General features: G+C 39.1%; 1 protein-coding gene across 1 annotated transcript; it reads left to right on the top strand.

The window, feature by feature from the left end:
• The first annotated feature begins 73 nt into the window (after window positions 1-73).
• On the top strand, window positions 74-27,390 carry NOP14 (NOP14 nucleolar protein). The gene is made up of 18 exons (XM_061376032.1): window positions 74-585; window positions 2,626-2,760; window positions 3,478-3,619; window positions 4,196-4,341; window positions 4,748-4,885; window positions 6,410-6,532; window positions 7,699-7,830; window positions 8,876-9,167; window positions 10,410-10,540; window positions 10,780-10,865; window positions 12,520-12,655; window positions 15,002-15,103; window positions 16,393-16,546; window positions 19,572-19,731; window positions 20,562-20,709; window positions 24,436-24,554; window positions 25,142-25,297; window positions 25,633-27,390. Exons 1-18 carry the CDS (start codon window positions 388-390, stop codon window positions 25,730-25,732), a joined length of 2,598 nt encoding a protein of 865 aa, XP_061232016.1. The 5' UTR covers window positions 74-387; the 3' UTR covers window positions 25,733-27,390.

The following is a 27,390-nucleotide window of genomic DNA, read 5'->3' as shown; positions in this document are numbered from 1 at the left end:
CCGCCCGGCACGTCCCAAAGCGGGAGGGGAGAAGAGCACCAAATTGCGCGATGGTTGGGTGAATCAGTCTCGCGAGAGGTGTGAGGCTGCCGGTACGCGTGTGGTGCTGCCGGGGCACGCCGGGGTAAGGGGAGCGCTGCCTGCTATTCGTTCCCTCTTCTCCGCGCCTCCGCCGGCTCTGACGGGGCTTTAGGGGAGCTCTTGTACGACTCAGCACCGTGTCGGAGGGAAGTACTCTGGTCCGAGGGGTATTTGGTGGGGTTTTGCCCCTCTTTCCCCCCGGCGCCATTTTGTTGCCCTGTTTGTACCTCCGGCCCTGTCGCCGCAGGCTGACTGAGTACCGAGTCTCTTCTTCCCTACACGCATCCGCAGGCAGCCAGGCCCAAAATGGGGAAGGCATCTAAGCGGAAGCGAAAGGTCTCAGCGCCTTCCACAGCCAAGGGCCCTGTGAAGTCAGCTATGGCCATGGTCAAGAGTAACCCCTTTGAGGTGAAAGTCAATAGGCAGAAGTTTAACATCTTGGGGAGGAAGACCAAGAATGATGTGGGGCTGCCTGGAGTCTCACGGTCCAAGGCCATCAAGAAGGTAAGAGGGCATCAGAAGTTTTAAAGAAGGATGGTATCTGTGGGTATAGCTGTGATGGAGAGGTTACAAGCCTGGAGCCATCTCAGGTCATGAGAGGTTGCCTCTGTTGTGCACATTGAGCAGATGGTGTTGGAAAGCCGGTTGAAAATGTCTCTCTCCAGTGCGATTCACAGGGTTCAATAGTGGAAGGCTCCCTTATGGCATGTGTGGGAATGTTTGTTTTCAAATTACCCAGAGCACAATGGCACATATATGCAGGAAGATACTGGACCAGAGTGCAGATGGTTGTCAGTGTTAATAATGTTGGTCAGTTTTGGTCACTTCAGGATGTTAAAATTCTTATAGTGGTATAGTGTTGCTATAATAGTGAAAGTTTGAAAGGGCACTAAGGTCTGAACGCAGTGAGAGATGTGTAGGTACAGAGAAACTAGCCTTGATTTGGAAAGCATGCAGTTGACTTTTTGTGCATTGGTTAAATAGTGTTGTAGAACTATGTTGCAATGCAAAATAACGATCTGTGCTGGTTCTCATTAGAATGATCGTACAACTTAAGGGAGTAAATCTGTCTTCCATCTATACCCTTTTACAATTGCCTCTTTATCTGCTTGACATCATTAGCTACCTGGGCCAATCTGTAATACATAAGGGAGCACGTTGTGTTATACTACGTATCTGGGATTCCGGCAGCCTACCTTGTCCTTGAGTGAAGCACTGGAATTTTTTATGATCTGTCCCTTGAGACAAACCAGAAAGAAGTTAAAACCTCTGTCAATTCTATTAAGGCTGAAAAAAGCATGATTTGAAAGTGTGTGCCTGAGATTCTCTCTGACATGTTACATGCAAACTGTTAGCAGAATTTAAAGCACCTACTAAAAGGAGAAGCTCATTTTTCAAAGTAGTGTAGCAACAGGAAATTGATAGTTTATCATTTTTGCATGCATTAAATATTTTATCAGTTATAAACAAAAATGCTTTTCTGTATCCCAGGTATTAAGAGATATTAAAGCTCAGGAACAGTGTTTAAGCTGCATGATAATTGGTATGTTCTGTGCAAGAAGTAAGTGCCAGGTAGAACTGACACAGTGATAGCTGAAACCTGAGTCCTGGTGTCACAGCAGCATCTGAAACTTGTGAATGCTCAGTGAGGCTGCAGAGATCTATTGTAGAAAACTCAGCCTTTTCCTTTGGTGCAGCAGTTTGTGAGTTCGTGGTAATATGAAGAGCAACAGTACCTTTCTGTAAAATTCAGTTAATGTGTTTTAAATAAACATGGAGGGTTGTTTTTTTCAGGCTAAACACAGCCAGCATGTTCTTCCTTTAGAAACTATGTAATATCTTCAGCATGAAGTTCTAAGTTAGCTTTCAGTCTTCATTACTGTTCGTTCAGATTTTAGAAAATTTCATGAATGTTCAATATCATGTTTTAAGGTCTTGGGGCTTTAATAGAAATAAGTCAGATGCTTGCCATGACTTAGATCACTGGCATTGCAAAGTAAACCTGTTTCCTTAGCTGCACCATAAGTACAGCGCATAATACCTCATATAGGTTTGCTAAACTTCCTTTTACCACTTTCATGGGAAACCTCCTGGTGCTCAACACTAAAGCAGACAGCTGTGTACCTACTTGGGGTTTTATACATCTTAGCTGACAAGACTGAAGGAGATTCAGCTGATAGTGGGGCTTGTTTGCTTTCTTTACTGTTATTCTTGGACGCTAAGCTTCAGACAAATTAGAATTCCTCAGTGGCAATGCAGATGTGATATATGTGATAAAATAAAGGTGAGATAGTGTACCATATTTTATCTTCATATGGTCAATTTAGAAGACAACTTAATGACTCCGAATATATTTTATGAGCTTCCCATCTCTTTTCTCATTAATTTTTTTCTTCTCTTTCATTGCATTCTGATAAATTAGATTGTTGCCAGGATAACATGGAGCCTTTTTTTTGCCTTGGCTTTGAAAGTAGGTATTCTTTCTGTCTTTTAACTTGATCTCCATTTTTTTTAATCTTCCTTCTTTATTTTTTTTCCTTCTAGCGCACCCAAACATTACTGAAAGAATATAAAGAAAGGGAAAAGACAAACGTGTTTAAAGATAAACGTTTTGGTGAATATAACACCAAAATAAGTCCAGAGGAAAAGATGATCAGACGGTTCACTTTGGAAAGACAGGTAAAATATGAATTAAAAGGAATAACAAACCAAAGCCGCAGTAAACACTTGACTTCTTAGGTTGGGTGCCCCTTAACAGGGTGGGCTGTGGGGTGATCCTTTCTTATTATTTTATATGTCTGGAACTTTTATGAAAAGCAGGTTTTTGTGGGAATCAAATTTTTCATGAAAACTTTTTGGTTTTACAAAACAGCTTATTGAAGCACAAACTTCTGAGCACTGATAGGCAAGAAAGCCAGTTTTAAGCAGATTCATTGATTGCCTGAATTTCTTTGACTGCTTTGATTACTATGATTTGGGAATTGAATTAGGAAAACACAGCCACCATCAGGTACACATTGGGATTCTAGTACAGCTGTTGAACAGCAGCAGTTTCATTTGCTGACTAGGACTCTTGGTATCATTCTCTAATGTGAATTTTATGTGCAGTAGTGTTCTTTCTGCCTTATCATACTTAGTCTCTTGAATTGAGCAGTGCAATATCTTATTCTACTGATAATTTATATAGGCTAAAGTTTCTTATATTGATGTACAAGTAGAGTGAGACATCATGCTCCTTCTCTTTATGTATTTAAAATGAAAGTATTGGTCTGGTAGTGTTCCAGCAAAATACGGGAATCCGAATCTCTTCAACTAGCATTAAAAATACAGGCTTTCTTCTTTTGTTGTCTGGGAACTAAAAATCTTTAGTTATTTATTGTTTTTTACTATTCTTAGCAAAATTATGGAAAGAAGAGTATCTATAATCTTAATGAAGATGAGGAACTGACTCATTATGGCCAGTCTTTGGCAGAAATTGAAAAACTAAATGATATTGTTGATAGTGACAGTGACACAGAAGAAAGAGGAACACTGTCAGGTAAGATATGTCAGCTAATATCCAACTGTTGGTTTTATTGTTGGTACCTGTACATCATTTGTTCAGCACTATCTTTCAGTGAGAAAGAATATTAACATAATTGGTTGGGATGTATAAGACAGATTTGATTTCTTCTTAATCACACACAGAACAGCTCTCTGGATTTTAACAGGTGGTAAGTTGTAACTCCTTACCTGGCAAGGTTCTTTCATCTGTGGGCTTTTCAGCATACATAAGTACTTGTATTTCGAGGCCTTTAGCCAAAATCTGAAGTGCGAGTTCTCTGATTACTATCTTGTTCCTCTGTACCTAAATGCTAGTAAAAACATTGAGGGAAAACCCCCATCATATGCCTGACAAACAAAATGTTTGTCACTGTAAATTATGTGTCTACCATCAAACTCTTTTGGTATGGCCATTCCCATCGGGATGGAAGTAGTACATCATTGATGCAATAGTTTTAATTGCTCCCATTTTCAAGGAATAGGGAGATATTGTCCCAGCAGCACTCCAGCACTCATGTACGGATTTGGAAAGGGTTCACAGTCTCCCATGTTGGTTTTTTTTTTTTCTCAGCTGAATTAACTGCTGCTCACTTTGGAGGGGGTGGCGGCCTCCTTCGTAAAAAAGCACCGAGTGGGCAGCAAGATGAAGAGGAGGAGAAACCTAAATCTAGGAAGGAACTCATTGAAGAGATGATAGCCAAGTCTAAACAAGAAAAGGTGAGTTTTTAGCCCTGATGTGTAAATGAACATGATTAAGAAACTGTCACAGTTTGGTTTTGCATAGCAGACAAGGAGATACAGATGTCTAGGAGAAGAGTCCAAGCTCCTTGAATAAGTCATTCTGACTTTGTAGGTGTATTAAGATGTACACTGAATATCTGCCATTCTTTTGTATCCCCAAATCTCCCCTTCTTTGCTGTAGGCAACCATTGTGCCATACAGTCTAACTCTGTACTTCATCTTTTGCAATGAATATGTACACCTTTAAAATAAATGTTAAATATTTTAAAATTTTCATTTGCTAAAGATGGCGTTTTGGCTTTACACTGCAGATACCATGTCATGTCAATCTGTACATAACTGGTGCATTTGGTTTGGCTTTTTTTTTTTTTCTTTTCCCTAGCAAGAGAGGCAAACTCGGAGAGAAAGTGCATTAGAACTCACAGAAAAGCTTGACAAAGACTGGAAGGAAATACAAACCCTTATTGCCCACAAAACTCCAAAGTCAGAGAGAAAAGACAAAGAAGTAGAAAAACCTAAGGTAAGGTTTTGGTTTGGTTGGGGTTTTTTGTTCTAATAACTTGTGGTTTTGCCTCACAGTGGCTGAAGTATAAGGCTGAGTTCATCACTTTATAAAATAAAATGTTGCCTGCTATTCACGTTGAAGGAATGCTAGAGTTTAGGACAGGTTGGTTAGTTGGAGGAATGTAGGGGGTTGGTTTATCTGTTTCATCTGATTTTGACTACTTATTGCTTTTATTAAGAGAGGGGTTGCAGGCTGAACAACAGTGTTGGCTACAGCTTTTTTGTACAGCAAAACATCTTCTTGAAGAACAAAACTTGTTGAGAATGTTGACTTAGTTTGAAAGCCTTTGCAGTGTTCCTTGGATAAAACATCTCGATTTTTGGCAACAAGCATTTCCTTGTTGTAAATTGGGTGCTGTATCTACAAGAAGGGGACAAAAAAATTCACTTTTAAATATATACCTTATGCTCTCAAAGCTTTTTCTATCGTTGGTATTTTGTATTAAGGAAAATGAACTTTTAAATCTAAGAACAGGTGTTGTCATGCAGAGTTCATTTTTTTTCTTGTAGAAATTTTGAATTGTATTGCGGAACATTTGTGAATTTTCATTTCTTCCTTGACAACTGAATTCAGGTTTTGAAAGATCAAACTAATGAACTGATCCTATGTTAAAGCTAATCTCAGATAAGGGATAGAAGATACTAGATCAAAAGCTGATATTCTGATATATTGATTTTTGGTTTTGATGTTTCATAACATGTTGAATACTCTTAATATGTTGGTAATGTGCTATCTGGGCAAAAACTGTCATCATAATTTGCTGAAAAGGAAGATAAGATTCCTTTACTTCCTGTGTGTGGATCCAGTTTAGGAATTATCAAGGATGCAAAGTGTGAATTAGTAGTGCTTTATAACATTAATGTTGAATTGGAGAAAATTACTTAGTTGTGTGTAAGAACAATTCCTAGGACTGAGTTTCAGAGAAGCTGCATGGTTTAGTGACTTAAGCAGCTATGGAGAATTCTCTGTTCACAGGTCTAGGGTAATCTCTGCTAGTGACTGTCTTCCCAGTTAGGAAAAAACCTGAATATCAGCATCCCTTTCTGTTTTCTTTAAGATAGACATCTGTGTAACTAAAATAGTAAAGGCTTAGCTCATGTCTAACAGTATAAAGTGAAACGTAAGCTACACATTTATTAATTCCAGCTGCCTTTTGAGAAATAGTATTTTATTACTAAACAAAATTTTAAAGTTTTTCAATTAATAACTAAACCAGTTTTTATTTAGGGGTACTATTTGTAAGTTTTTCTGTTGTGAGTAACTTAAATAGGAAGGGGAAAATTCCAGAGAATTTCCATTCAAATGTTCATTCCATTCCTTGTCTACCACAGAGTTAAATATTCTTGCAGCTTTCTTTGGAAATGGTCTTTTTCTTATATCTTAACAGTCATTTCTTAACTGTTAGTATGGCAGAGGGGTGGCTTCAAAGCAGAATAATAAAACTTAAGATAATAAACAATTATATAAATATTCCTTTAGCCTGATGAATATGATATGATTGTTCGAGAACTTGGATTCGAGATGAAAGCGAAACCTTCAGAAAGAATGAAGACAGAAGAAGAATTGGCAAAAGAAGAACAGGCGCGACTCCAGAAGCTGGAGGTACACCAGTTATGGTTTTAGATTGTTTTGTGACTTGTCTTTTGGGAGTGACCACTTATATTCATTGCAAGACAGATTGAAAGTGGCTCTACTAAGGTGCAGTTCGTCAGAGAGGGTGAATTCAGGAAATCTTCTGTTTATGTTTTGGTTGCAATCTGATACTACAACAAAAAAACATAGACTTGGTACGTGACTGTTGAGGTTTATGGCGTGAGTTGATCTTTCTTCAGTTTGCCTTTAAACCTTTTAAATTATTCAGAGCTGAGAGGTGCTTCTAAGTCAGTAAAGGGAGTATCATGTTGCACAGCAGTTGAACTACTGCACTGGCAAGTCATTTGTTGTTTTCTTCTAGTGGTGTGTCTTCCAGCAGTAGCATGTATATAGCTTTGCTTTGCAGAGGAACAGGCTTCTGGTGGGAAATGTTACATGCTTCTTTTACATGGAGCTCCAGGTCTTATGGAAAGGTTGAATAATTTAGTAAATGTTGCTCTTCTATTTTTACTTTTTGCTGGGACACATTGAGGACTGCAGGGATCCAGTACCTTCAGGTTACCTCAGAATAGCTCATTACATAGTAGCAGAACAGAAAGCAGGATTTGTTTTCTTTTCTGTTCTTGTCATCTTGTGTGATACAGTCTGTCTGATTGCCCAGGTGGAAATCCTTTTGTAAATTATTGCTTCAGATATTGTTCATTGAGTCTATTTAAAAATTTAGCGTATCTTAAAAATCTTAGGATATGGTTGTGTTTGCTACAAATTTGTTACACGTATGGGAAATACAGATAAACACTGAAGAATCATAAAACACCTTAGAAGCTTACATTTTATAGTATTGATGCGTTGTCTCATAAGCGAAACAGATAAATTGTAAACCAAGAGAACATGGTGCTTCTGGTAAACCCAGTTTTAAAGCCTTCCACAGAAGATAGTACAGTTAACTCTGTGCTCTTATCAGATTGCACTCCCCACAAAAAAATAAGGAATCATCAGCTTTTGCCCGTAAGTTCTCAAGTTGCTGGTTTTTCTGTTCATCCACTTCTTGGGTAATTCCAGATAATATTTTTCCTTTGATTTTCGTAGCTGTAGTATTTGAGGGATCTTCCATTCTGATGTAGTTACCTGATTGATGTCTCACATCTGTGTGTGGTATTTCTTCTAAAACATAGGCAGATCGACTGCGTCGAATGTGTGGAATAGATGAACAAGAGAATAAAAAGAAACCCAGCCACGTGTCAGCTGATGATCTAGCTGATGGCTTTATTCTGGATAAAGATGACAGACATCTATTGTCTTACAAGGTAAGGTTTAAAATTTCATTTAGAGTTCTGACAAGAAGATAGGAAAATCACTTTGGAAGTGACCTCTGTGGAGACCTTTAGTCCAACCTCCTGCTCAAAGCAGGGTTAACTGTGAAATCACCAGTTTGCTCAGGGCTTTATGCAGTATGTTCTTGGAAAATCTCTTGCTTCAGCTTAGGCCTGTTGCTTCTCCTTCTGCTGTGAATTGTGATGAAGAGTGTTGCTCTACCTTCCCAGCGGTCTCTCCTGTAAGCACTGAAAGGTGATTATTTGGTCCAGGCAGACTAAGCCCAGCTCTGCCTCTCATAGGGCAGTGCCCCAGCCCCCCAACAATTTTGGTGGCTTTCTGCTGAGCTTGCTGCACTTTATAGATGTCTTTATTGTACTTGCTGGCCAAAAGTTTAATTACTGCTGTATTTGATACAGTTTCCACCAAATTTCAGCCTAATTGGGTTTCTGAAAAAACCCTTCCCCTGTGAAGTAGCTTTGATTAAGGTGGCAAAGCAATATAATCTTAAAGATGTTGTAGTGAGTCACCCTGACTCTAATGTACCATGTGCGCATATACTCATCCTCTGATACTCTCACATGTAAGTAGCAAGGGAACTGCTGCTGTGCTCGAAGGGGAGAATAAATTTGTGAATGTGATTTGAAACTGATGATTAATAAGGATGGGAACAAATATTTATCTGGTAAATTATTTTAACACATAGAAGTTAATATGCTTTTTGAACCAAGAATGCTTCTGTAAGTGATGTTGATTTTTGGTTTTCATATCATGTGTTAGGTTTTACTTTCATGTTGATTATTCTGGTGCTCATATACTACCTCCTGTTCTAGTTTCTTACAGCTCGTTGGAAATACCCTACTATTCTTATATCTATGTGCATGTTCTCTCCTAAAAATCTGTCTTGACTGGCACTGCTTGTTCAGGGGTAGCAAGGCTCAAGTTCTGTTCATGTGAATATAATGATAGCTTTGGATGGTGATTCTGGTGAGGTGCTATCACTTCATCAGTGTTCTAATTGGCTCTTTCTGCTTACAGGATGGAAAAATTAATATTGAAAATCAGGAGGAAGAGGAAAAACAAGAGGAGGAAGATGGAAAGGAAGACGATGAGAATGAAGAGGAAAGTGAGGAAGAATCTAATGAAGATGAGGAGGACGTTGCTGCAGATAGCCACTCTGATCTTGAATCTGACCTTGAGAGTGAAGAAGAAGCTGCAGGGAATACAGAACAGAAGAAACACAAAACAAATGAAAATGAATCACAGAATGTGGAGGAACTAGATCCAAAAATCAAAGCTGCCAATTCAGAGCTGCCCTATATATTTGCTGGTAAGCAAAGGACTGATCCTGTTGTCTTTAGGGGGGGTTATAACCAGTCTCTGCCATGTAGGATCTTAACGTATTCATGTTTGTCCATGAAGTTTTGCTTACCAGTTGTCTTCTATTATTCTAAGTGTAGCCAGAAGCTGTTATTCTTAGTGATCAGCCCTAGTTACGCTTTGAGCAGTGGGAACCAGATTTCTTTCATCCAGTGCTGTTCCTGCTCCTCCAGGCAGCCTTATAAAAATAAATACTGGGGAGAAAAATTGAAAGACATGTACTTCTTTCTGAATACATCCAAACCAAAGTTGTATAAGGGAAGCCAGAATAGTATTCTACTATCTATACTTAAATGAGAAAAGGTTACTTTCTCTGCTGTTTGATATTTTTGTCAGAGAAGATGCAGGATCTGCATCTTTCTGCAGGATCCTGCAGAAAAAGCAGGATTTTCAGGTTTAATCTCTGTATTAACAGTGGTGGTGTTAGAGACACTCAAAGTCTGCCTCCTTTTGGGTTTGTGCCTAGGAGGAAGGAGAAGGCATGTATGAAGTAGTACACAAAATATCTATTAATATTAAGTACATAATGCATGTAACTATTGTCCTAGCATAGATTTCTCTAACAAAAGTATCTGTTGCAAGATTAAATAACCTTCCAAACAACTTCCTTAATTGCATCTTGCCATCAGAAAGAAATAACTTGTTACACAAAGCCTATTAAATTGCATTCAGGTTTGGCTTTAACCAGAGAGCAGTTGCATTAACTCAAAAACTGAACCAGTTAGGATGTTTTGTAGCGTGTGGACTTCTGCAAAAGACTAAATATATGCCAGGGTTAGGTTGGTTTTTACTTGGTTGGTTGGTTTGGTTTGTTGGGGGATTTTTTTGGGGAGGGAGGGGCTGTTTGGTTGGGTTTGTTTGCTTAAATAATGGCAAGTTTCTTTTAATATCCTGCCTACAAAAGCTAGTTAGGTATGGATTAAAGCATAGATCTTACGATAAATTTTCCTTTAAACTTCAAGGATGAATGGAATGTTACTTGTTGAAAAACATTTGCGTTGTTTATTGACTTATATATATAATGTTATATATATGCTGATAGCTTATTTGTGTTTAAAAGGTAATTAATTTAAAAGCTGCATTGTATTTTTTCTGAATAATGACATTTTAGAATTGGAAATTTGTTAGTTGTCGCATTCAATATGCTAAGTTTGATATTTTTCCCTGCTCAATTTTTGTTTTTATTTTCTAGTTCCTGAGTCCTATGAGACATTTAAGTCTTTATTGGCTGGAAGAACAATAGAACAACAGCTTATAATAGTGGAGAGAATTCAGAAATGCAATCATCCAAGCCTTGCAGTGGGAAACAAAGCAAAGCTGGAAGTATGGGGGTTTGTTATGTTTTGTTTTAAGCATAAAAATTAACTTTGAATTCCAGAGTAAGTTCAGTAAATATTCAGGGAGCGGAATAAAACATACATGTTTCTGTGTTGTGAATAGCAGCAGAATCGGCATACTACTCTTCATGTTTTAACTTCTTTCTCACTGTTCTTTTGTGCTCTTTAAGAATATGTACAATGAAGAAAAAAAAAACCTAATTTAACATATTATGCTTCTTGCAGAAATTGTTTGGCTTCCTTTTGGAGTATATTGGGGAGTTAGCAACTCTGGATTTACCAGATCTCAGAACCATTGACAAACTGGTCCTGTAAGTAATAAATCCATTGGACTTTTGCTCCTTTATGATTTAAACAGAAAAGCTACACAGGGAAAGCATTTAGCACGTTGTTTGAGTAGTCCTGTAGGGATTGCAGGCGACTGGTAACTCTCCAGTTCTATTGTATTTTAACTTTGTTTCACATATTGCTTGAGTTATTGATTGTACCAAGGCATTTTCAAAACCTCAATATAATTTTTGATCTGCAAAAAGCTTTTCATGGGTAGGGGATAAATAATAACCATGTATGCATACAAGCTTCTGTGCATGAAGTCTGGACTGCTGAATAAGGGTTTTGGGCTTTGCAGTGGTAGTGTGCAGTTCCCTTTGCAATCTTTGGTTTTTCCATTGGTTTCCGTTCTGTCAATTCATTTGGGGAACTAGATTAAAATGGAATTAAAGAGTATTGCAGTAAGCTAATATAAAAGTTCCAAGTAAACACTTTGCAGGAGGCTTTCAATTTGGCATTGTTGTCTTCAGATACCTTCCAGGCAGTTAGAGTGACAAGGGAGCCAAATTTGTCTCGAGTTGTAACAAAGGACAAGAGTCAGTGGACACAGGCTGCAACAAGGGAGATTCCAATTAGATATAAGGAAAAAAAAACTCCATAGCAAAGGTGCTAAATATTAAAACAAGTTTCCCAGAGAGGCTGTAAAATCTCCACCCTTGAAGATACACAAAAGTCAACAAAGCCATGAGCAACCTGATCCAGCTTTGACGTTAGCCTTGGTTTGAGCAGGGAGTTGTGTAGAATGATCTCCAGAGATCCCTTCCAACCAAAATTAGTCTGTGACTGCTATCTTGCCTTTGCAGGCTAATCGGCTTTCTTTCAGTGAGTTATTTGTATGTAGTTTTCAGCATATGTTTTTTATTTCATGCTGAAGTAAACAAGTTCTTAAAAACGTGTTGTGTGTAGCTTCCACATTCATTGCTCTGTTGCATTCATCAGCAGGAGCACTGACCCGTTGATACTGTCACACATGCTGCAGCCTTATGAAAAACTGTAAACACATTTTGATTGTTTTATAGAACTGGGATTTATTAATATCACTGCAGACATTTTTAACTGAAAATACTGGAAAAACTAACAAACAGATGCAGCCTCCTGACTGCATCTCCCTGTAGGCACTAACCATAGGCCAGGAGCTGACCTAACTTTGTGGGGATATTTTGCTTCTTTTAAGTAACAGTTTTGCTAACACATTGCTGCTTCACATGTTGTTTGACATTGTCTGAGAGTATTTAGAGTAATGGGCTGCCTAATATGTGCCAGCATGCATAAGTGCAGCAAAATGTAGAGTTAGGAGATGCAGGAGGATATATTTTAACCATAACAGATGATTTGGGAACGTATTTTAATGTTCTTAATTCTTTTTTTTAATTTAAGATTTAGAAAACAGCAAAATAAAGATCATCTCAAAGCCCAATGAAAAATACACGTGTATGTAAACTAGAAGCATTACAATAAGAATCGTAGAATGGTTTGTGTTGGAAGGGACCTTTCTAAAAAAGAATAATTTCAGGGAATTTGTTGTTTTTGTAATGTAGATGGAACACAAGAAATCTTCCTATAGGTGCCTAAAAATGAGGTTCTAATTAACATCAGTGGTGTAACATGATTATGACTTACATTTCTTGTTACTAGGCCATTGTACAATCTTTGCCAGATGTTTCCTGAGGCAGCCAGTGACAGTATTAAGTTTATCCTTCGAGATGCTGCGCATGATATGGAAGAAGTAATTGAAGTCAAAGGCCGTGCAACATTTCCAGGCTTGGACACGGTAACAAATGCATACCACTAGAAAAGGCTCTTGTTCTTTCCATTAGTACAGTAAAGTGAGAAGACATAAAATTGAGTTTTGTATCTCAAAGTATATAATGAGTCATTAGCATCTGTGATTTTTTTAGTTTCTCAGTATTTTGAATGGCCTTGCTGGAGATGAGTTGTAACAAAAACGCCCACAACAGCAACAACAGAAAAACCCTAAGAAACAAACCACCACACACACATTCTTCAGAATAGAAGTGTGGCTCCAATATTAATAAGGGGAAAATAGCTTAAAATTGCCACTCCAGTATTCATAGCAGAGCATTCTTTGTTTTCCTGATGAAACTCAATTGGGTAGTTACAGGAAAAAGTGACGTTGTCAGTTACGTCCTATTTTCTTTAATTGTGTTAAGTGCAAATAAGTGCTGTAGATAAGTGCTTTTTCTCCTAGATTAATAAAAATAACAAAATACGTTATGAGTATAAAAATAAGATTTCTTGTCACTTTTTATATGATAATTACTAAACCAATAAATTGGAGAGATTTAACCATTTATTTTTTTTTTTTATTAGTAACATTCCAAAAGTCAGTGGCCATGCTAAATGTGAACAGACTCCTTTTTCAGTATCTGGGTATATGGCTGTTAGGGAATTATAGAATGGAGCATATGGAAAATGAGTTGTTTGTTTATTGTTCTAAAAACTTTTGAAGACGAACTGTAAGTCAGTATTCCAAAGGGAGCTACTTGTGTTCCGTGTCCCAGCTTGATGAAGCAGTGCTGCCTAATGGTGGAATTAAACTAATGAAGGAAAATAAGACTGAAGGATTTACTTAGAAGACTTGGTTCTTGCAGCTTGGAAAATGTTTATATTGAGTTCTTTTGAAGAGTCTTTATTCAGGATGTTTTTGGATTTTGCAGGAAATGTGTTGTAGTGAGCTTTTAACTTCTATTTTTATTTTGCCACTGCCACCCTTATGCCACCAGTCACACCTCTGACTTCCATTCCCTTCAGTGAAGTTTCCCAGGTTTCAAGCTATCATCTTTTGGAGTAGAATTTTATCACTCTCCTATTCTCAATGAACTTGTTTGAATGAATGCTGCTTAGACCAGCTGTGTCAGTAGGTGTGTGTGCCTGTGTTGTGGTTTAAGCCCAACTGCCCTGCAGCCTGCTTGCTCACTCCCTCCCTTCCTCCCCCCCCAGCCTTGCTCCCGGAGGGATGGGGATGAAAATCGAAAGAATGTAACTCCCACGGGTTGAGATAAGAACAGTTTAGTAACTAAGGTATAACACAGATCACTACTGCTACCGCCAATGATAATAATGATAAGGGAAATAACAAGGGAAGAGAATACAACACCTCAGCACCAGCCAGCCGATACCCAGCCCATGCCGGCAGTGATCTAGCCCTTCCGGGTAACTACCCCTAGTTTTACACCCTGAGCATGATGTGCTGTGGTATGGAATACCTCTTTGGCTAGTTTGGGTCAGGTGTCCTGTCTCTGCTTCCTCTTGGCTTCCCCACCTCCCTGGCAGAGCATGAGACTCAGAAAGTCCTTGGTCAGACTAAATATTACTAAGCATCAACTAAAACATCATTGTTATCAGCACTGTTCCCAGGCCAAAAGTCAAAAACACAGTGCTGCACCAGCCACTAAGAAGGAGAAAAATGACTGCTACTGCTGAACCCAGGACAGCCTGCTGTTAATCTAACCTGAAATTTGCACTGTGCTATTTAGTAACCAAAATAGTTCAGAAGAGTGTTTATGACAGAAACTTTGTGGAGAGAAACGGACCTGAAACAATAAAACTTTTGTTGCGTTTAGCTTACTATGTAAATAGCCACTTAGATAATTTCCAGAATTAGTGTCTAATCACTGTTCTTTTGGCTACAACTGCTGTTGTTCGATGTGTGCTAGTATGTAATGATCCTTACATCAGTAAGGATCCTAGTTACTTAATGGTCTGTGTTGAGGAGCCATTGAGAGGTGTCACAGGTCCTGTGAGGCCACTTGCTCATGTGTTTGTGGTGTGAAAGTGTCATGGTGGTAGGCTGAAGAGAGTCAGATTTTCTCAGCAAGTGAACGGGGTGGAGGCATACGTCCCTCTCAGCCGTTCTTTCAGCTACCCTGTTAAATTAATGCAATGTTAGACCTATACTGAGTATTTAGTTTTCTCATGTAACTTAAACAGTCGTCTCAGTAAGTCATGTATTGTATCAGATTTCTCAAAATTACATATACTGTAGTATTTTTAGACTATAATGTAGGAGTTACTCATTCATCAGTTACATATGTGGAAATTCAAGGTCCTGGGAATAATGGCTTAACTGTATTTTTTCTGCTTTGTATGTTTTCAGCTTATTTATTTGAAAATTACCTCTCTGCTATTTCCAACTTCTGACTTCTGGCATCCAATTGTAACACCTGCTTTTACATACATGAGTCAGCTACTTACTAAGGTATGTCTATGATGTTGCATCTCAGTATATAACTTCATTTCCTTGTTTATTCCTAGAACTCCAAATATAATGTTAGCATTAATGTACGTATTGGATATTGTCCTGGGTTTAGCAGCAGCAGTCATTTTTTCTCCTTCTTGGTAGCTGGTGCAGTGCTGTGTTTTGACTTTCGGGCTGGGAACAAAGCTGATAGAGGTGATGTTTTGGTTTGGCCAAGGACTTTGTGAGTCTCATGCTCTGCCAGGGAGGAGGGGAGGCCGGGAGGAAGCAGAGACAGGACACCTGACCCAAACTGACCAAAGAGGTATTCCATACCACAGCACGTCATGCCGAGGGGGGAACTGGGGAGGACCCGGAAGGAGAGGGGGTCGGCCGGGTCGGACTGGTGGTTCGGCGCGTGGTATTGTACTCCTTTCCTTTGCTGTTTTCTCTTATCATTGTTGTCGTTGGTGGTAGCAGTGGTGATTCGTATTGTACCTTAGTTACTAAACTGTTCTTATCTCAACCCGTGGGAGTTGCATTTCTTTTTGATTCTCCTCTCCATCCCCCAGGAGTAGGGGGAGGGCAAGAAGGGGGGGGAGTGGGTAACAAGCTGTCTGGCTGTGGGTTAAACCACGACAGATATGTACTGGAAAGGCAGCTTTGATTTTGGTGTAGTCACAGACAGTAACTGAAAGAAAAAGGGAAGAGGGAAAACCCCTTGCAGAGTAAAGTCCAACTCACAAAACCATATCTAATCATTTTTTCAAGCTGTCACACAGAACCCCTTATACGGCAAATTATGCAGAACTAATAGAACAGACTGAATACAGTCTGAAATCATTCATTACTGGTTTTTCTTCCATATATTGCATTTGTTCCTACTTCAGAAAGATATTTACTTAAAAATAAGCAGTTTGTTTTCTTTGAAAATTTACCTAAGCGCATTGCAGTGCAGTTAAAATATGTCCTTATTTTTCTGTCCAAATACCCTGTTTACTGCTGTCAGAAATCCAAGTTGCTCTGAGCCTTACATTTTCTTGGTTCATTTCTCAAGAACTTATTGCTTGTTGTTTAGCACCTTCTAGTGGCTAAACCAGTTCTGACAGACTTCTTACTCAGTTCTGCATATACTCTTTGGTGAGGGCAAGGGAAAGCCAATATTTTCATTTAAGTCCAAAGGGTGTAATTTTATATGTTTTAAACGTGTACAGCTTATTTAATATTTTTACTTTTTGGGAGATTCTATATTGGTGATGGATAGACTTCTAATGACAAATATTTTATGCCTTTTTTTATTTCTCTTTTAGTGTCGCATCACAACATTACAAGATGTTATTAAAGGGCTATTTATATGCTGTTTGTTCCTGGAATATGTATCTCTCTCCAGAAGATTTGTACCAGAGCTCATCAATTTTCTTCTTGGAGTACTTCACATATCTCTACCCAAAAAACAGGCCCAGGGTGAGTTTGTTCAGAGTAAATGAGTAATAAACTTAAGTCAGTAAAAGTATTTCATACAGAATGTATTGTTTTGAACAAAAGACAAAAATAATTGCTATGTTAGTCGTACACAATCTTGGGCATCTTATTATGAACTAGATCCTCCGGTGGTGTTGGCAGGAAGGAAACAACTGGAATTAGTAAAGGAAATGAAGTCATGTTGGCCACAGTGCAGTATTTTTATAATATTGCTGTTCTGAATAGACTGTGTGATTGGGCTGGGCTCTGAAATTCAGGTTTCAGTAGATTCCCAATGAGTACCCTGAATCTTTACAGTGAGGCAGCAGCTAATGCTGCAGGTACCCTCCCTCTTCAGCTAATAGCTGTGTCAGAGATAAATGAGGGAAAATATATAACAAAGTTGGTATTTTTCTTTTTTCCTTTATTTGACATGGATTTGTTGTAGTGGGCAGCTATCCCCACAAACAGGACTAGTCTGTGCTATAACATAGCTGTAAACTTGGTAACTTGCATAGACAACAGAAGTAATAAAACTTACCTTTTCATCTGATCTATATGCCAGCAAATGATTTTTATTTGTGAGTCTTCCTCTTTCTTCAACCTTTTCTTTTAGATTTGTTTCTAGCTTTAAAGTTATTCTAGATCTGGGGCTTTTTTTGTTGACAAGTTGAGTGACAGTAATTCACTTAATAGGAGCTTTGGCAGAGCACAGTAACTAATTCATGTGTTAGTATCTCTGGGTCGCTCTGAGTCACTTAGCATGCGGCAAGAGACTCTGCCAACAGTATATTCTCAAGTGAAAAATTCAGCAATTTGTTGGCAAACTCACAAGACATCTGGGATATAATGAACTACAGGCTCTATATGAATATGCTTGTCACTCTTGATAAGACACCTGAAGAGTCTTCTGTTCTCTAGGCAGTCATCAGTCTGATGAGGAATGTTCAGCTTCTGTTGCTGCAGTGTTCCAGTACATCTTCAGTACTACTGAGTGGTTGTCTTGCAGGTCCCCTTTCCTCACCTATTTTAGGATTTTTATGCCTTTCCATGCTGGAGTGTTTTTTCTTTTGAATTCTTGAGTTATTAACAGTCCCTTTTCTCAACAAGCCTGGCACTGCAGTTTCCCCTTTATTAGCTTGTATGGGCTGTACCCTACAGACTTTCTCCCAGCTGCTTCTTAGAACTTCGCAGTTTTCTCTGAAGTATGAGCCAAGGTTACACAGCTGGGCTGTATCAGAGCTGAGCCCTGGATTCTCAGAACACCAACAGCTGAACTCTTAGATGGAGGTGGGAAGAGGTTATGGAGTGGGTGGGTTACATAGTACTTAAAGTATTTTCTCCTCAGTGTACTCTCTTAGGAATGTTTGATCTACAAAAGGATTTTGATACAGTCAAAATATAGGGTTCTGCAAAATCACATAAGAAACTATTTTAAAATACAGAGTGGTAATTGATAATGGTCCACTTTATTTTCTAATTTCCTTAGAAATTCTGTTAATAATTTTGCACTGGTTAAATGTGCATGATGTTGGTTTCTGGTAGTGAGTGAAAGCTCGATAAAGGATATGTCAAAGGCACACTGTTCTCTTTCGAGAATTTTTCAGTCAGTATTGATGTTTTGAAGTTATCAAAGTATTCAGTCATGGTTTTAAGTATTCACGGTGGAAGTATTGCTGATAAAGTGATTAGGCTGTCGACACAGAATATTTTAGATGAGCATACATCCAGTTCTATGGAAAGTTAATATACTGTCACACCAACAAATTTCTCGGGGTTCAATTTTTACAGTTAAAGTAGAATCAGGAAATAGAGCTCTTACTGTTTTAATTTTGAGCTTGATACATAAATTTCTCACTTGAAAAATTATGTGGACTACAACTTTATAAAAGGCTGCAATACAGTCTGCTTTAGAGTAAAAAAAAAAAAATTATTACCTTAAAAAAGAAGAAAAGCTGGAGGTGGAAGGTGTGAGAAGGGACTGTCATTGTTGATACCCTCAGTTAATGGAATTTTTAATGAGCTTGCTACACTCTCACAGATAATAAAACTTGCATATCTTGGTTCCTTACCTTGCATATGTATATGTGTGTCATAATCTCACAACTTTTGTTCTCAAACCTTATGAATCTCTATTCAGACTTACTGACTTCTGGCCTGTGTGTAAAGAGCTGTGTACAGGTTCTGGAGCATGTAAATATCTTAACTTTCAGTTTGAATTTGAGATAGGTTCCATTGCAAGCTTGCAGGACATAAGGGAAACAGAGAAGTTGTTTAAAACAAAAGTCCATCAGAGACTGCAAATGGTTTTCTCCCTTAGCCATGAAATTCCTCGGATGCTTCTTCCATGTTACTCTATAAGTAGTGTTTCACAGAGCAGTTTATGATCAGAAGCACTGTGATCCTTAAGCATTTTCTGTATGCTCTGCCCCAGTATATATTCTGTGTTTCCTGCTCTTCTTGTTTTAAAACTACTTCGCTGGAGTGGGAGAGGAGCATGTATCTGAGGGCCCCTGCTAGACGAGGTTCCTGAAAGCTGCATTCAGCCTGGCAGTGAACACTTCCAGGTATACACTGGATCCTCAACTGGGCAACCAGTTCCAAAGTCTCACCACCCTCACAGAGAAGAATTTTTTCCTAATGTCTCATGTAAACCTCCCCTCTTTCAGCTTCAGCCATTCCCCCGTGTTCTATCACTACATGCCCTTGTCAGAAGTCCCTCTCCAGCTTTCTTGAAGGCCCCCTTTAGAAACTGGAAGCTGCTCTAAGGTCTCCATGGAGCTTTCTCTTCTACAGGCTGGGTGACTCCAGGTCTCAGCCTGTCCTTGTATGGGAGGCGCTCTGGCCACCCAATCATCCTCTGTGATTATACCCATGCTCTAGCGTTTTTCATTATTAGAATAACATAATAGTGATAAAGTATTCTTTAAGGCAGTGTGATTAAAAACATAGAAACAGTTGTTGATTTTCTTCCTTCAGAAAGAATGGTTAGAATTCATCTTTAATGGTTATTGTTCTTATTTTTTAGGCTATACTGTCGTGCATCCATTTACACCAGCGGGGAAAAATTCAGAACTGCTTTTGGTATGCGATAAGAAGGATCTGGAAGGTTGGCAGAAGCAAAAGCTGCCACTGAGTATTGTAAATAAATTAAAAGAAACCAGCAGAACAGAAATGAATCATATCAGGTACGTAGGAAATGTGAACAGAAGAAATATCAGATCATCTTTTGGGTAATCTTAGTGACAGTGCTCCTTAGTAAAAACAGAAGTAGTGAGTAGTTCTGCTTTATTTTTAATGTACTATTCTGTAGCATATGAAATTGCTAATCTTTCGCCAGAATGTTTTGCAGAGCACTTGTTGGAGTGCATAGACCTTCCATTCCTCTTCTGTACAGCTGTGAACTGGTGATGTAGAGTTAGAAGAGGTGCTCAGTACTTTGAACTGTCAAGCTCTTCAGCAGGAAATGACTGTATTTATATATAAACACTGTTAGAAAGTGTCAGTTAAGTAACAAAGTGCTGAAGTTAGGAAAGACCATAATTAAACATGTTCCTTAAGGCTGTATTCAGCCTCATTTTCCACCTTGCACATGTGTTATAATGTAACTTACTTCAGAGATGAATAAGCATTTTGTTAAGAAGTTCAGAAAGAAACTCCACACCCAGAATGACTAATTCTGTTTCCATTATGTTTTATAACTTCAGAACCAGTACCAGAATACTTTTCGAACTGGTATAGAAACTTGTTACTCCACATCAGTTGCAAAGACACAGTAGTAGCTTGTACTCTGTGCACTGACATAAAGCTTTGTTGCTGATGGATTTCTTTAGCATTTGCTTAGGAGAGTGAAATTTTGAATCTGGATTAACTGTTAGGAACAGCCTTGTAACTGGTTCTATCAGCCAGTCTTAACAGATGCCGCTAACATTCCCAAAATTCAGTTAACTTACAAATTTTGTTTGAAAATCCACTAGTTTTTGGAAGTGAAGTTGTTAATTCTTCTGTGCGTTAACAGGTTGTCATGTCTAGCCCTGTGTTTTGACCTCATTAAAAAATGCACAGCTCTGTATGAGTCTTTACCATCATTCCATGAAATTATGCATCCTGTGAGAATTCTTCTTACACAGCATGTGCCAGTGAATGAATATCCTGAAAAATTGAAGGTATGTGTTCCTCAAGAATTAAATAATTGATATGTTTGATAAATTCAGTGATTTCCATCTGTGCTTGAAGAAACAAAAACCAAGTATAAGCAGTGAGATTTTATTTTATTTTTTTTTTCAAGGGTCAGGCATCTGCCTTTTGTGCTCTTAAAAAATCATAGTGATGTTTCTGTGAAAAAAACAGAAGAACAGAGAATCATAGCATCACAGAATGGTTTGGGTTGGAAAGGACCTTAAGATCATCCAGTTCCAACCCCCTGCCATGGGCAGGGACACCTCACGCTGGACCATGTCACCCACGGCTGTGGCAACCTGGCCTTGAATACTGCCAGGGATGGAACATTTACCACTTCTTTGGGCAACCTGTTCTCTTTCATGGACACCCCCTTGTTGTGGGGAAGGAGCTTGCGTGCCGTTGTGAAGTTGGGAGCTATGCTGGTGGTGGCTTATGCTTCCCGTAGGGTCTCCCATGCCAGTCAGGTCTCAAATGAAGGGTCAGACAAAGTGTGTGTCCATGGGCAGGATGGGCTCACTAGCCTTCGGGCAACCATCCCAGGAGAAGGACAACTCCAACTTCAAACCCGGGCAGATGGAGCTTGTGTAGCCCTGTAAGGCCATCCATCTAAGAGAAGGATACTCTAATCAAACCTATGACCTGAGGACTTTGCTGTCACCGTCCAAGCTCGCTAGGCCCTGGCAGATAAACCTCAGGTGTAAAGGGTGAGGCCAGTTCTGCGCACGCTGTGCCTCACCTAAAAAAAAATATCCACTGCGCAGGCCCGAAGGGTTTACCCACACTTGCAAAGCCCTGTAGCAACAGGCGAGGGATGAAACGGCAGGTGATAAGGTGCACTGGAAGTCGCAGCCCCAACCCTGTATGCAGGCGATTCAGGACATTGGTTGCTCGAGACTGACCCAGGAGATGACAGTCTTGTTCGGCAGCATCCTGAATGACCAAGCGGCCTTTCTCAAGGACAGCACTGCTTGCTCCATATGGAGAGAGGCCTAGAAAAGGTGGCCTAACCAAAGCTCACCTCCCCCTCCACCTGGTTGGCTAGCCGTGGCCAACGGGCATCTTCTATTGCGGTCAGTTAAAGACAAAGAGACAAAGGCATACATCTGCCTCCAAAGGTGTGTCCAGATTGACACTCGCATGTTGGAACATCAGAACCATGCTTGATACAGCGAACAGTGGGCGTCCTGAGCGCCGTTCTGCTCTAACTGCCCGTGAATTGTCACAACTTAACATCGATATCGCTGCTCTCAGTGAAGTTCGCCTTCATGAGGAAGGTAGCCTCAAAGAACATGGTGCTGGCTATACACTCTACTGGTCAGGCAAACCCAAAACTGAAAGTCATCTTTCTGGAGTCGGCTTCATGATTAAAAACTCCATCATCTCTAAACTTGAAAATTTGCCGATAGGTCATTCTGATCGTATTATCTCCTTACGTCTTCCACTACACAATAAGCAACATGTTGTTCTTTTCAGCATATATGCTCCAACTCTGCAAGCTGACCAAGGGGCTATATGTAACTTTCGATGACCTCACCAAAGCTTTTGACACTGTGAGCAGAAAAGGCCTGTGGCTGATCTTGGAAAAATTAGGTTGTTCCCCCAAGTTCCTCAAAATGATTATTCTGTTACATAAGGATCAGCAAGGCCAAGTCAGGTATGGCGATGCACTCGCTGAGCCTTTCCCAATAGCCAATGGTGTGAAACAAGGTTACATTCTCGCACTGACTTTATTCACAATCTTCTTCAGCATGATGCTCCAAAGGGCTACGGCAGACCTCGACAAACAAGACGGCATTTATATTTGATCTCGTACGGATGGTAGCCTATTCAGTCTAAGGCGACTGAAGGCCCACACTAAGATCCTAAATCATCTTGTCTGTGAACTGCTTTTTGCTGATGATGCCGCCCTTGTTGCCCACACGGAAGGAGCTCTGCAGCGTTTAACAACTTGCTTTGTGGAGGCGGATGAGGTTTTTGGGCTGGAAGTCAGCTTGAAGAAGACGGTAGTCCTCTACCAACCTGCACCACAAGAAGATTATCACCATCCCCACATTACCTTTGGCGAGTCAGAGCTTAAGACAGTTCAGCAGTTCAGCTATCTGGGAGGCATCATTTCCTCGGATGCCATGATCGACAAAGAGATAGACAACAGAATAGCAAAGGCATATAGAGCCTTCAGAAAACTCTATAAAAGAGTCTGGTGCAATAAACACGTGAAGAAAAGTACAAAGATCAGTGTCTATAGAGCCATTGTATTGTCTACTCTTTTATATGGGTCTGAATCATGGGTCATCTACCATCATCACCTGCAACTCCTCGAACACTTTCATCAGCGCTGCCTCTGTACAATTCTGAACATCCATTGGACTGACTATGTGTCTAATGTCACTGTCCTCGAACAGGCAGGGGTCACCAGCATCGAGGCCATATTGCTGAAATAGCAGTTGCGCTGGGCAGGGCACGTCTCCAAGGTGTAGGATCACCGCCTCCCCAAGATCGTGTTTTACGGTGAACTTGCCACCAGTAGCTGCAAGAGAGGTGCCGCAAAGAAGAGATATAAGGACCCCCTGCAACAATACCTTAGCCTTGGCCATATTGACTACCATCAGTGGTCCACCTTGGCCTCCAATTGGGAGACTTGGAGGCACACCATACATAATGCCGTTGACTCCTTTGAGAGCTCACGAAGAACTAGTCTCGAGGAGAAAAGACAACGCAGAAAGAATCGTGCCCCACCTGTTTCACCCAAGGAGACCTTCTGCTGTGCTTTTTGTAGCCGGATTTGCATATCCCACATTGGCCTTCTTAGTCATCAGCGCACTTGTAGTAAGTGTGGGTAAAGCCCTTCCCAAATCTTCGTTCGCGAAGTCAAGCCATGGGGCAACCTGTTCCAGTGCCTCACCACCCTCACAGTGAAGAACTTCTTTATATCTAATCTGAACTTCCCCTGTTTAAGTTTTAACCCATTATCCCTTGTCCTATTGCTACAGTCAAGGTATTTTTTCATTGTGTATCATGTCTTGCTCCTCTAATTGGAGAGAACAGCACTTGGCTTGTAATAAAAGTAACATTCCATGAGTGACTTAATTTATAAGAATAGTAGTCGGGTCATGCAGTTGCTCTTGTACTTTTGTAAAGAATCTGTAAGATCTTGGTACAGCCAAAGTGGTGCATTAAATTGATGAAGTAATCAGAAAACATGAAGATGCCTAGTCAGCTACTGTGAAACAGAACAGTTGTGTATCTTCTAGCAATGAGATTCCAGTTATTAATCTGTCTCTTCTGAATGTATCAGAATTGTCCTCCTCAAAGAGGCATCATGGGTTATCTTTAGAGAACATGTAATGCAAATGATGCAAAATGGCATATATTTTTCGCTATCAAAATAAATAAAATTACTAACTCTTAAAATAACCCTGAAAGGCAGCTGGAGTTAGACTGGCTTTAGTCTTGCTTCCTTCTCTGGTAAAGTAAAACTACCTACAAATCTTTCTTATTGTCTGTGATACCATCTTAATAGACTTCCAAAATGTTTAACAATTATCCAGCCCGGGAAGCTTACGGCATTTTAGTGTTAGCAATGTCCTAATGAGTAGCAGTGGCTTTACCCTAAAAAAGAACATATGGGGAGAACATTGCTGTTGATTCAATTTACACTAGTTTGTGTCTTTGATTTGCTTTTAAAATTGGAATTTGATTTGCATTTTCAGGAATGGTACCACAGTGCTCTGGAAGAGCTGGAGAGCAAAGTAAAACACTACACCCCACTGATATGTGAGAAAAGGAAGCCAGTGCCATTGAAACAGTATACACCTAAAATTATGAAAGTGTAAGTAAAGCAACACTTGGTGCAAAGGGAAGGTTTGTTTAAATGTTAAGGCTTTTGGCAAGCTCGAAGGATTTGGAAAAGAGGACATGAAACAGATAATTGTGTTTGGTTTTTTTTCCACTAAATTTTTGTGCACAGGTCTCAAGGGAACAGCTATTTGGGTGGTAGGGTGGGAAAGAAAAAGGAAGTACACATTTATCCCCGAGTAACTGATCAGACTTTTTCTGTGGAATTCATCTGAAGAGGTCAGAAAAAACCTTAAAATATATTGGGAGATTCCAGTTTTCTCCAGTCATCTTTCATTTTTCTGCTGTAGCTTTTTTAGTCTCTTCAAAATACAAGATCCATAGGGTGATTGAAGTGTAAATGTTGTGTACTTGACCTTTGCATGATGGTGACATGCAGTTAGAAGGTCTGGTGAGTGTTTTTCAATATGGTCATTGGGCAGCTCCTTATTTTTGCAAGTTAATACTATCATATGCAGGAATTGAAATGCTGAGCTAGTATTCATAGAGAAACTCTTTTAAAACATGAGAAAGCTGGGTTTGTTAAGGTGTTTTGTGGTCACACATATGTTCTCTTTTCAGTTTGGAGTTTGGGAGAAAGCAGGGAGGCAGTAAGCAGGAGCAAGAAAGAAAGCAGTTGATTCACAAGCATAAACGTGAACTGAAAGGAGCCATCCGTGAGATTCGGAAAGATAACCAGTTTCTGGCTAGAATGCAGCTCTCAGAAATCATGGAGAGGTAATGAAGCCTTTGTTCCAGCACCGGTTTGGATGTTTGTCTGCTCTGTGTTCATTTCTTTGCTGTGTGCCAAGACAATAACGATCAACCATACGGAAATAAATATAATCTGACAATTTGGGGAAAATAAACATTTTCAATAGTTATGGTTTAAAGAGTTTTCAACTTTGCAGTTTCATTTCTCTAGTTTAAGAATATACAGATTTTTTTTAATGTTTTTATTGAAAAGTGTGTGAGAGTGAAATTGACAAGTTGGGGGGCTTTTTATAATTACATTTGTTTTCCCTAATACAGTCTTTCTGAAATATTTTATATGTTGATTGTTTGTTTTGCAGAGATGCAGCCAGAAAAAGAAAAGTGAAAGAACTTCTTGGTAGCCTTTCTACACAGGAAGGTGAATGGAAAGCACTGAAAAGGAAAAAAGGGAAGAATTAATTGGGACTACAGCAGGAAACTGGTTTTACTGCCATATGAAATAGCCCAATCCTGTGGCTTTTGAACAGATTTTAATTGCATTCTTTGGATGCATTCCTTTTGAGAAGACAACATCATCAGATCTGTTTTAAAAAAGTGAACCTGCGTGTTGGAAAAATCTACAGGTTTTCATAAGAAAAATAAAATATCACTTTTGTATGTCGTATACTTTTGTTTATTTTAATAATAGGGAATATTTTGATGAATAATAAAAATTGAGGTGTGTGAGACCAGGTTTTAGTCTAACTTGAATTACACACACAAACTTGTACAGCAGAAACCTTTTGTTATCCTTTTTAATACTGAACAACTACAGGCAGCTCTCACAGTGGTATATTTGCAGTTTAAGCAGTTACGTTTTAATTAGTCTGTGGCATTAGGACATTCTAATTCATGTATTCAGTGGAGTAATGGAACTGGCTTTCAAGCAGAAGTCCTTTGTTAAAGCTGTAGGTCCATTCATCTCTTCAGTAAGTTCTGAATTGAGCACAGCTCTGGAATTCTTAATATATAATTAAGAATTAATAATCTATAATTATTAATAATATGGTGATTAACTGCGATTCCTCGGTGTATTCATAGCCATCTGAAGTGGACAGTGAAATCCTGTCAGTAAATCTAATTCAACTGTTAGGCCTGTTGTTTCAGACTGGCTTAAGATGTTGTCTTTGTTCTGTTTGTTTTCAAATGAGACTTGAATGGAATGGAAGCAGGACAGAAACTAGGAGGGGATAAATTGAAACATTTAAGGCTTTACATTGAAACTAATGACAAAACTGTCTTTGAAAGTTAAATCTTGTTAAAGGTTTGTATGTATGTTCTTAAGAGAAACGCACTTTATTTGAAAGGGTTTTATTGAATCCTAGTGTGCTAGTAGCAGTGAAAGTAATGTGTGACTATCATCAGCCTTTTTTTGCTTGCAAAACCAGTTGTATTGAGTGTAAAATAGGCTGGATACTAAGTGCACATGGGGGAAATACTCATGTCACATAAAAGTTAGTAAGATTGAAGTAAAACCATTCACACTTCTGAAATCTATTTTAAGTTAACCTTTGCAAAATCAGTAACTGGAATTCCAAAATCTGAAACTTGAAAGGTATCTCAGAAGGTTAGTTATACCTCCTGGTTTATTTCCATTTGACACAGTGTGGACTTTTTACTTAAAAAAAAAAAAAAATAAAAACCCAACAAACCCAAACCCAAACAAAACTTTTTATACATTCAAACCAAGAACTTAAGACTGCAATAATGAGGAAGGAGCAACTTCCTATTTCATGCTGTAAATCAGCACTTTCAGTTCAGGGTTTTAGCCCCAGTATATTTCTCCTTTGCACAAATAAACTGTCAAAAAAAAAAAGTATTGTTTATTTATCTGACTTTATTTTTCCAATAGCAAGTAGCTTCAGAGGATTTACCCAGCAGGGTATTAAAATCACAGAGAGGCTGACAGCTACACTTTGATCTTGGGGCAGTGATTTTTTATACCACTTGCAGCTGCTTGTTACTCCTCAGTAAGGGAGGTAAGAAAAATATAAGGGAGAGACACAAGTAAAATGGGATGATAGTGTTTGAGGGACAAGAGGATGAACAGGAATATTTTGCAATGCTGATGAACAAAG

The sequence above is a fragment of the Neopsephotus bourkii genome, unplaced genomic scaffold (assembly GCF_033783945.1).
Source record: "Neopsephotus bourkii isolate Nb327-2 ecotype Australia unplaced genomic scaffold, CSIRO-AGI_Nbou_v1 NB_1686, whole genome shotgun sequence".
Taxonomy (NCBI): domain Eukaryota; kingdom Metazoa; phylum Chordata; class Aves; order Psittaciformes; family Psittacidae; genus Neopsephotus; species Neopsephotus bourkii.
Note: the sequence above shows the minus strand (reverse complement) of the source record. Positions and strands in the feature narration are given on the sequence as shown.

Coding starts and splice junctions, on each gene's coding strand:
- NOP14 (XM_061376032.1), top strand. CDS start 388: ATGGGGAAGGCATCTAAGCGGAAGCGAAAGGTCTCAGCGCCTTCCACA. Junction 586..2,625: donor GGTCCAAGGCCATCAAGAAG/GTAAGAGGGCAT, acceptor TTTTCCTTCTAG/CGCACCCAAACATTACTGAA. Junction 10,866..12,519: donor ACCATTGACAAACTGGTCCT/GTAAGTAATAAA, acceptor TCTTGTTACTAG/GCCATTGTACAATCTTTGCC.